Source organism: Pungitius pungitius, chromosome 5 (genome assembly GCF_949316345.1).
Source record: "Pungitius pungitius chromosome 5, fPunPun2.1, whole genome shotgun sequence".
NCBI classification, from domain to species: Eukaryota; Metazoa; Chordata; class Actinopteri; order Perciformes; family Gasterosteidae; genus Pungitius; species Pungitius pungitius.
The window spans coordinates 11,207,867-11,217,325 of NC_084904.1; the positions used below are offsets into that span (position 1 = coordinate 11,207,867).

Genomic DNA, 9,459 nt, shown 5'->3' on the forward strand with positions numbered 1-9,459 from the left:
TAATAATGGTGGGACAAAAAGAATGTGTTTCCAGTTGCTATCGTATCAAATGGGTCTCAGTACAAAACAGTATTTGAAAAAGCTGCTGTTCACTTTACTACATTTTAAACAGATACAGTACAATAAAAAGACCTTGGTACCTTCTGACTCAGAATCATTGAATGGATCAAAAAGGGGAACACTAAGTGTGCGCTCGTCTTTATGTATATTTTGTCATACCGGGAGGTCAAGCTTGTGTTTGTGTCCTGTTGACACGTCTATTTTTGAACAGCCTGTTTTATTTTGGTGTTTAATTCTCCTCTCGTTTCAGGTGCCTTGCCCTTCCCCATGTGTCTCCTGTTGATTGTCTTCCCTGATTCCTAATTGTGTCTACCTGTTCCCCCACATCCCTCATGGATACTTATAGTCTGCGTCTCCCCTTGTCCTGTGCCAGTGTGTCTTGCATGTTGAATGTATTCACACCCGCATCATAGCTCCCACGGAGAATTATCATTTGATACCCTACTGTTTGTGAGTATTGTTTGTTAAAATAAATCCAGATCAGTCAACCATCTCTGCATCCTTGTCCTTCCCTCATGCTACGTGCTTGACATATTTTGTACTTTATCAAATGTTCTTTTGGTTTGTTCAACACATTACAAAAGCAAAAAATTAGTTTATATGGCACAATGTGTAAAACAACAAAAAACAATATAATATTGTGGTGGATGTACTGTAGCATCATCCTACTGTAGTTGAGCTTGACAACAAACCATGGGGCACAAATTGAAGCCACAAATGCAGTGTAATACTGTGAGCTACTAGGTGTCTTTCCCAACAGCAACCTGGTTGAGGTTCTGTTTACCATATGTTACCCTTGATGTGCGTTATGTTAAGTTCTTCTTTGTAGAATAAGAGTCTGCTTATTCTGCCTTGCCATGCCACAAAATATTACATTCGTTTCCACCAACAACCAAACATACCCTTTGCAGAATGTCAACAAAAACCCATTTGCTCCTTCGGGAGTCGACAAAACAACAGTGATTACACCTATACAGCTGAGCCCATGATATCAGTACCGTGCCCAATGTTGACACAGAGAATAACTAGGGCTGTCAAATGATTAAAAATTTTAATCAAATTAATCAGAATTTCCAGTGGATTAATCAGGATTAATCACTATTTGCAATTATACCTGAATCCTAACCATTTTTTTCTTTCTGAAATGCATACCAAAGATAAATAACAGGACACAGATACCTAATTATCATTATTATTATGATCATTATTATTTTTTACATAAATACATGTTATTGATATTTGACTTGGTTTAATTCATTCCAGAAAATAAACAAAGCAATGTTATTTGATAAGTTACAGACTGATTTCCCTGCATGGCTCTAGAAGTGTCTCGAGCCTCTGCAGTTTATCCCACTCTGCTGTGGTCGGCAAAACGAGTTTGTGCTCCTGATGGTCCAGGGCTGCGATGACCAGACATGTCAACCCTCCCGATATTTCCGGGAGACTCCCGAATTTCAAAGCCCCTCCTGAAAATCTCCCGGACCGACCTTTCTCCCGAATTTCTCCCGCCCGATTTCCACCCGAACAACAATATTGCTCCACCATCCATCAGTTTACACCGCCAGCGCTGCCAGCACCCCCCCCCCCCCTCCTCCGTTGTGTTGGTCAAATGATCTGAGGTTGATTTTGCGAACATTCAGCGTGGACTGGCGCTTGCTGAAACGACTTGCTGAACCTGACGGCCTGACATATGCCTACAGGTGGCACCTCCCATTCTCACACAGTCTATATTTAGTTATCTGGCTTTCAAATTGAGGCCAGAGGAATATATAGCTTCTTAGTCTCCGTAGACCCAGTCTGCAAAAGACTGGGGCGGGGAAGCTATAGGAAAATGCAAGGGTTAAAAGTGCTTTCCCTTGCTAAACCTAATACAACCAAAGAAGAGTAATTCCCCTTGTAAAGGAGAGGCGTCTGTTGTCAGACTGAATTAAAGCTGCCCTCCCCTGGCTCCGAATGAAATCTGCATTACATGAAAGAAAGAAGGCGGGAGATGCAACATCTGCCGAGCTGAATATCAAAAGTATCCTGCAGGGCATGAGGACCACGCTCAACCATCTGGGCTTAACACTCCTTTCCCCTCGGATCTTGGAACTCCCTTGTATGCCCTCTGGCATGTTTGCTCTAGACTGTATCTGCCCAACTTTTATTCATCAAGGTTAAATTCAGAACAATGAATGTCTTGCATCAGTGCCTCGTGGTTGTGTTACACTGTCATGGCTTGAGATTAGACTGTAAAAGGCATTCCACATAGATTATAATTAGATAAGAGTTAGAAAGTTAGAAGCTCTCTCCAGCTACTCCTACCAGACTGATCGTTCATCATGCGGATTGCTTTGGCTTTGGCCAACTCCAGTGCCGTGACCCATCGCTGCCGCTCCACTTCTGTGCTGGCCTTCAGGTGGTAGGTGCGGCCCCCGCTGCTCAGGACAATATTGCAGGCGTCCTCCGTGTCGATGTGTGCCGTGGCTAAATTGATTGTTCCACGGCATGTATGCGCCATCTCTGCCTGCGTCCTGCATGCAACAAAATAGCAGGCAGAGAAAGAGACAGAGAGATAATTAAAGTAAGAAATGACTTTTTGACAGTTGCCTATTGCAGGTAGGGTTGTTCAATCTGCAATCCTACGGCAAATATGCACAAGCAGGGAGGCAAGGTGGAACAGAGAAATGCCACAGAGTCTATAAGGTTTCCCTTTAAAAGCCAAGCAGCAGTGGAATAACTTTTTCAAATTTTTACTTTTTATATGCACCCTCTCTTTACCACAATTGTCCATTCATGACAAATAGACTTGTATTAACTACCGTTAAAGAAAATGGGTGGTTACATATTCACTCAGTGTGGCCAGCCTTCCCTGCTGCAAGTGAGTATTGAATTGTGGGTATTCTGTATAGCCTCTTCAAACACCAACTGTGGCACAGTCAGTAGTATAGATAACAAGGCCATTGTCCGCCTCCAAGCCTCTGTAGCGAGCAAAACCAAACAACGAATAACAGCGTGAACAAAGACGGGACAGAATGTGAGAGCTGTTAAAAACTGAGGGAGATAGCGGGGAACAGAGCCAAAGCAGCAGAGCAACACATTGGAACAAAGAGCAAGAGTGTTGAAGGTCTGCAGACGCACTGTGTGAGACGAAGACACAATGGACATTTCCAAAAACATCTTCCAATAACACAACTGCTGCAAAAATGTTGAACATTATCTAAAATCTGAATATACTGTAGAACAGGGGTCCCCAAACTTGTTCCTGTGAGGGCCAGATAACTTTTCCCTTCTCTGGAGGGGGCCGGGGTCAGAAAAAGACGATTGCAGTGGGTTCCTAAATGTAAACATTTATTGTTTTCCAGAAAGCCACATATAACCAAATAATAACAATCCGGGATCTTCACAGAAAAAAATGTCAGGAAAATAAATAATATCACTTAATGAAATAAATAATAACCAAATTTCCTGATTCCTGATTCCTGATAATCTTCTCTGGGATCTTTACAGAAAAAGAAATCACAACCGCCACCGCCTCTTGACAGATGAGAGCATTGAACAAACAAATGATCGTTTGACCACTGCAGGTTAAATACCCTGCATTCTGAATCAACCTTTTCTCCATTATTCCGTTCTATTTCACAGGGGCTAGTCTAGGATTTGCGTGGCCAGACTGAAAAAAAAATCATAATGCCCCTCTGGTATTGTTCAGGGGGCCAGGCCAAATGTGGAGGCGGGCCGTATTCGGCCCGCGGGCCTTAGTTTGGGGACCACTGCTGTAGAATGTAATAATCGTGCGATAGGTACTCTGCATCATGTGTCAAGTTTTTACACACCTTTCTTGTTAGGAAAGAATTACTACGAGTAATATGGCAGACTGAAATAAAGAGCCGAACATTGCAGATTCAGTGAGGCCTGTTCATTCTGTCGAGCTGAGCTGCAGAGCCGGGCTGGAACAGTTTGCCCCCCGGCGAGCTACGCGTGTGCAGGTCTCCATCCACAGACAGCTGATTCTGCTGATTAACCCAAGAGCAGCGACTAATCAGCAAAAACACATGCTGTGGTGGTTGTTTCAGATTAAACACACACATCCTCGAACCCCCCATAGTGTTGCATGATTGCCCATCTGCACTTGCATGCAGCCATGCAGTAACGTGGATGCATCTGTCCGTGGGGGGCCAATGTCCGTTCTTCCGTCCTCGATGAGCTTGAGTCAGAAGCTGAAGTGCCTTCTACGTTGTGCCAGGCAGTGAAGTTCCCCTCACACAGCTTCTACTGGCTTAAGTCAAGCCTTGTTATGATGGTTTTAGAGCACTTCAGTGAACCACTCATCTGCTGGGGCTCAGTGCGAGTCAGTTGGGGTTGGCGGGGCTCGCACCCAAGGTCGCAGCTCAGCTGCAGAGTCCTGGGTGCCGGTGGGTTAACAGGCCAAGCGTAATGCTGAAGGGTGAAATGAGAGCCACAGTGATCGCTCCGGTCCAGTAGGATGGCGAAAGGCCATGCAAAGGCCACAAAAATATACAGTGAAGGAAACTACAAAAGCTGGGAAGTAGAGACCACAGGAGCATTACGGCGCCAGTAGGGTATTTTGAGTGTGTGAGCCAGGAGGGAGAAGCTTTACCTGTCCGTCCCTTTCGTACATATCCTCACAAAACACAAATCCACCGATCTGGAGCATGTAATGACAGAACAAACAACCAGTGAACGACACAGAGGAGACGGCTTGAAGCACGAGGCGACATACACAGACAGGCAGAGGAAATAGGACACAGCACCCAGAGAATGAGAATGGAGATTAGATAGAAGGTTTTGTTGTGGCTTGGGACTGAAATATCACAAGACAAAGAGAGAGAGAGAGAGAAACAGACAGACAGACAGACAGACAGACAGACAGACAGACAGACAGACAGACAGACAGACAGACAGACAGACAGACAGACAGAGAAACGCTGGGGAAACATGTTGTGCTGAAGACAGAGAGGAAACGTGAGACATGAAGAAAAACAAAGACATGATACTGCAGCTTGGACAGCGTGACATGACCTGCTGAAAGACTGCAACAATGAGATGGTGTGAATGTGGTCGGACTCCCCTGCTCCCTTTAAGGTCACTCTGCTGCTCTCCCTTTTCAATAAAACACACACACGCCCACACACTGCAGCCTTGTGCTAAGACTAACTGAGAGCCTATTAACGAGATTGGATCACGGCATCCATATCTCTCGCTCTAGTCATTCCTCTGATGTGCCACTCTAACAGAGTTCAGGCCGGGCTCTGTACCCTCCGGCTGGGAACAAGGTTAGCCAGCTCACCCCTCTCCCACAACGCCTCTTGGCAGCCAGGAGGCGAGTGTGCAGTAACTCAATGACCTGACGTTCCAAAGGGACATGAATGGCACCGAACCCCCTCTAAGTACTTAAACTGATCCTATCTAGTTACCGTCCTGCAGCTGAGAATAAGACGTGGCCGGGCCTATTGAAGTCCAGGCTGAACTACTGATATGGCAGCTCCAATTGCACTCAGAGCTTTAATGCCCCGTAATCTTTCATAAAACACAATGCCGGATTCACATTAAGAGGTGAGTAAGTAGTGCTCAACGTATTCAAATTAAGAAATTCAGAATGAAATAAGTTCGGTGCAGGAGGGAGGGAGGAGAGCTTGTCTCATGTCCTGTTGAGAATTACTCGATGAGGCCATTTCAGATTATACAAACTGAAACGGATGAGACACAAGGCTGATGTGGTATAAAAAAACAGCCAGCCTTGCAATGTCGGGGCCAAAAGTAATAAATAAGAGTGCAAAGTTGAATCTCTGGTAAACTCGTTACACTTTAGCAGGCTCAAGTGCTGAGTGTGTCAGTCTGCCCATCGAATAAATGCATTTATAACGGCATCCATTGCACTTTGGCTTGTCATCAACAAGTTAGGGAACTAAGCCTCTGCTTTGACACCAGCAGACCTTGCGAATGAAAGGGGTCTCTCAGGTTATTGTTTAGACCTCTATGTCAGTCACTATTGATCGATCAGTAATCCAAACTCCAATCCAATCTTATAAACCAAACGACTAGTCAATGAATGTGACATTGGATTTACTGGACTTAAAAATGTGTCCTTCCAATGACAGAGATTAATAAATTATGGAATGTCTGTGAATCTTTTACGTTGTTCATTCTGGACATCCATTGCACATCCCGGGGGAGGGAAGGTTTCTTGAGTTTTTCCTGTGCCAATATGAGGGTTTCGGGACAGAGGACGTCACATGTGTACAGACGGTCAAACTCTCTGAGGCAAATTTGTAATATGTGATTTTGGGCTATGCGAAAATAAAATTATTTGATCTATCATCATGGTATAGTTCTAAATCCTTTTATAAAAAGGGAACTACATTTATCTTTCAACACTTTAATTTCTCAGATCACAGAAATACTCATAGTGTTGATGTACACAGTGTAAGAGCAACTACTAAATATTAGTGCTGTCCGTTAAACACGCTATTAACGACGTTAACGCAAACTCATTTTAACGTCAATTTTTTATTGGGGGGTGGGGGGGGTGGATGACTGTTGCCTGAAAATATCAACAGGTTTGTCTGTTTGAGTAGCTGAAAGCAAAGAAGTAGTAGACATACCTTTTATTGGTAACCTAAATGTTACGGTTCATTGTTTCTGAAATAAGAGGCTTGACTGCTTTGTTCAATATTAAGCCATGGTTTAACTGCAATATAGGCTGAGTCCTTGTTTACCTGAAATGTGCACAATTCTGTTTTGTACCACCCTGTTAATTGTGATTAATTTTAAGTTAACTATGACATAAATGCAGTTCATCGTGAATAAATATTTTAATCGTTTGACTGGACTAATAAATATAAATTTTGTTATATCAGCAAGTGGCAACCGTTCCAATACATTCATAACACACACACATACATACGTATATAAATATATATGAATATGCACACACACACACATATATACAAATTCTATTTATAAAAATATTTTTCTGCATCTTTTTTGTCATAATTGTAGTACAAGACAAACAATGTTCTGCAGAACATAATAATCACTTGGCATACAAAGATGACAGTTTAATTAACATGCTGTCACATTTGTCTGGCTGTTACTCTTTCACTTCTCTCCCGATAGAAGTGGAGACAGCCGGCCCGAGGAGGCACAAATAGCAGCACACAAAGCCTGCAGTCCTCAGCCAGGAAGACATTGATGAAGGGGATAACTTCTCAGATGTCGTCGGGCTACCTTTACTTCAGGGAAAACAGCCTTATAAACGTAATGGACTATTAATAGAGTGTAGCGGCAACAGGCATCTTTCCTTTCACGACTACCTCTGGCAGGAGCGAGCTTTGGCTACTATACCTACGTGTCAAATAGCCCTGCTGACAACAAAAGACAGTAGAGAATTGTGCCTAGAGTGGAGAAGAAATGGATTCTGATCAAGTTGTTTTACACGTACAATCAGTTGGGCATGTTCAAATCTTAATATTCCTATTTTAGGATGAAATTTACTGTATGAATGTCTGAAATGAAACAAAGCGTAATTAGTCCAAACTTTGCCTTGCAGTCACTTCACATTAAAACCTCACAACTGACCAGAATTCGCTTTCCAGAAGAGAATACCTTGCTTTTTCGTTGATTATGCTCACAAAATTTGAAATGACAATTAACCTTGAGGAACCTGCTTACTGTCAGATGTATAACTTACATTACTGCAAGCATTGACAGATAGAGATAAAAGCTTAGAGATTTTCTTATTGTATCTGATTGAGTATTAAGGTAAAGTGAATGCACAGAGGGCAGTATGACCAAGAAGATCATACAGCTAAGTTGTTGTATATAAACAAAAGCACTCAAGTTAAGAGCTCAGGTCTTCTGTCACGAAATAATGACAAATCGCAGGTTGGCTCAGGCAAAAGAGCTGAAAATGCAGCCCAGAAGTTGCACTCACAGGGCTGTCCCCCATGTTACAGTTAATTCACCCGCTATAAGGTTCTATTACTCTTAGACTGTCAATTAATGCAGTGTTTAACCAACAATACCCGATTTCATAACCTCTGCTGTCTAATAATGAGACATGCACAATATGTACTGGATGTTGAGACGAAGTGATTAGTTGATCCTTTATACTTTATAGTAGCTCTACTCTTGTGGAAACACCACTCTCTCGCAGGACGCACCTGAGCCACAGGTGTAGTGCTACAGTTATAGCCAAAGTTAGCTCACAGCTAGCAACTGGGTGATAAAATCCAAGACAGAAGCATGGTGATGATGGAGAACATCTCCTGCATCTCGTTAGTCAACTAATTAACACACTAAGTGGCTCGGTCCAGTAACGTGATGGATGCATTGATGAATTAACAAAATAAATGTTCACAATAAATCAAATTTTTAGATCGCGACATGAAAAGTGATTAAAAGGACGTTTACAAACTGGTGTTACACGTGTTGCAGCGTTAGCTTCACTGAGCTGTCAACGACTGAGGCTAGCTGGTTAGCTTAGTCCGCTAGCTGACGTCTGTGCCGAGCGCAGCCACAAGTAGACACTTCACAACGAGTTGGGAATCCTCGCTGCTGCTTTGACCGCCTTTGTGCCTGTCGTCTCTGAGTCTCGCTGCCTTTCTGCGACAACCAGTCGTTCAAAGGAAAACCCCGACGTTCGCGTCGCTGTCGGCATGAAGCAGACGGCCGACTGACTTTGTCCGTTTGACAGCTAGCTTTAGCCTGATGCTAGCCAGCTGAGGCGGCCAGCTGTGACGCGCCGACGCGGAGGAAAAACCACTCGCTGAGCGCCCAGTTTGGCGTTAGTTTGACGAACATCGGACAGTGCGTCTTAAGATATGTAACGTTACCTGTAGTATGAAAGCAGGCCATTGCTGAGGACAAACCATCGCCGCTGGTATCCTTTCAAGTAGTTGGTCCATTTAAAAAGCCAGCCTTTGTAAGTATCCGACCCCGGAGCCGGGGCCGCCGAGGAGGCAGATGCTGAACCCTTCCCTTGCTCGCTCATCCTCCGCCAAAGGATGCAGCGTGACGCGGGGACAGTGGGGACAGTGGGGACACTAGCCCACCCGGGGCGAGGACGTCGGCGCTGACGAGTGCGCTGGGTCAACGCGAGGTTGAGAGAAACCACCGTGAAAGCCTCTCACATGACGGCGGGAATGGAAGGAAGGAGAAGTGATGCCAAGACACTTTGCCGATTCAGGCTGCGGAGCATTCAGAGCACAGAGCTGGAATGGATAGAAAGGGAATTCCCTACATTGCCTCCATTTCATCTGAAAAGGATGTTCCAAAATCAGCAATTATTGTGAATAATGAATTATTATTGACATTGGCAAACAGTTTATGGCAGTAATGTTGGAGGGGCAGCTGGCCATTCATGAAGTGTGGATGTGACTGGAAAGCAGCTCTATC

The 9,459-nt window shown here is 44.0% G+C and overlaps 1 protein-coding gene across 2 annotated transcripts in view; it reads right to left on the minus strand.

Annotated features, from left to right (window-relative positions):
* Positions 1 to 9,164, minus strand: part of osbp2b (oxysterol binding protein 2b) — a 44,966-nt gene extending 35,802 nt beyond the window's left edge. The window contains exons 1-2 of one of the 2 annotated variants that reach the window (XM_037482554.2): positions 8,898 to 9,164; positions 2,365 to 2,573 (exon numbers count right to left, since the gene is read on the minus strand). In XM_037482554.2, the coding sequence (XP_037338451.1) occupies positions 2,365 to 2,573; positions 8,898 to 9,055 (367 nt within the window). In that variant the 5' untranslated portion in view covers positions 9,056 to 9,164. The remainder of the gene's footprint in view (positions 1 to 2,364; positions 2,574 to 8,897) is intronic. The other variant, XM_037482555.2, reaches the window with a different exon arrangement.
* Between the last annotated feature and the right edge of the window lie 295 nt (positions 9,165 to 9,459).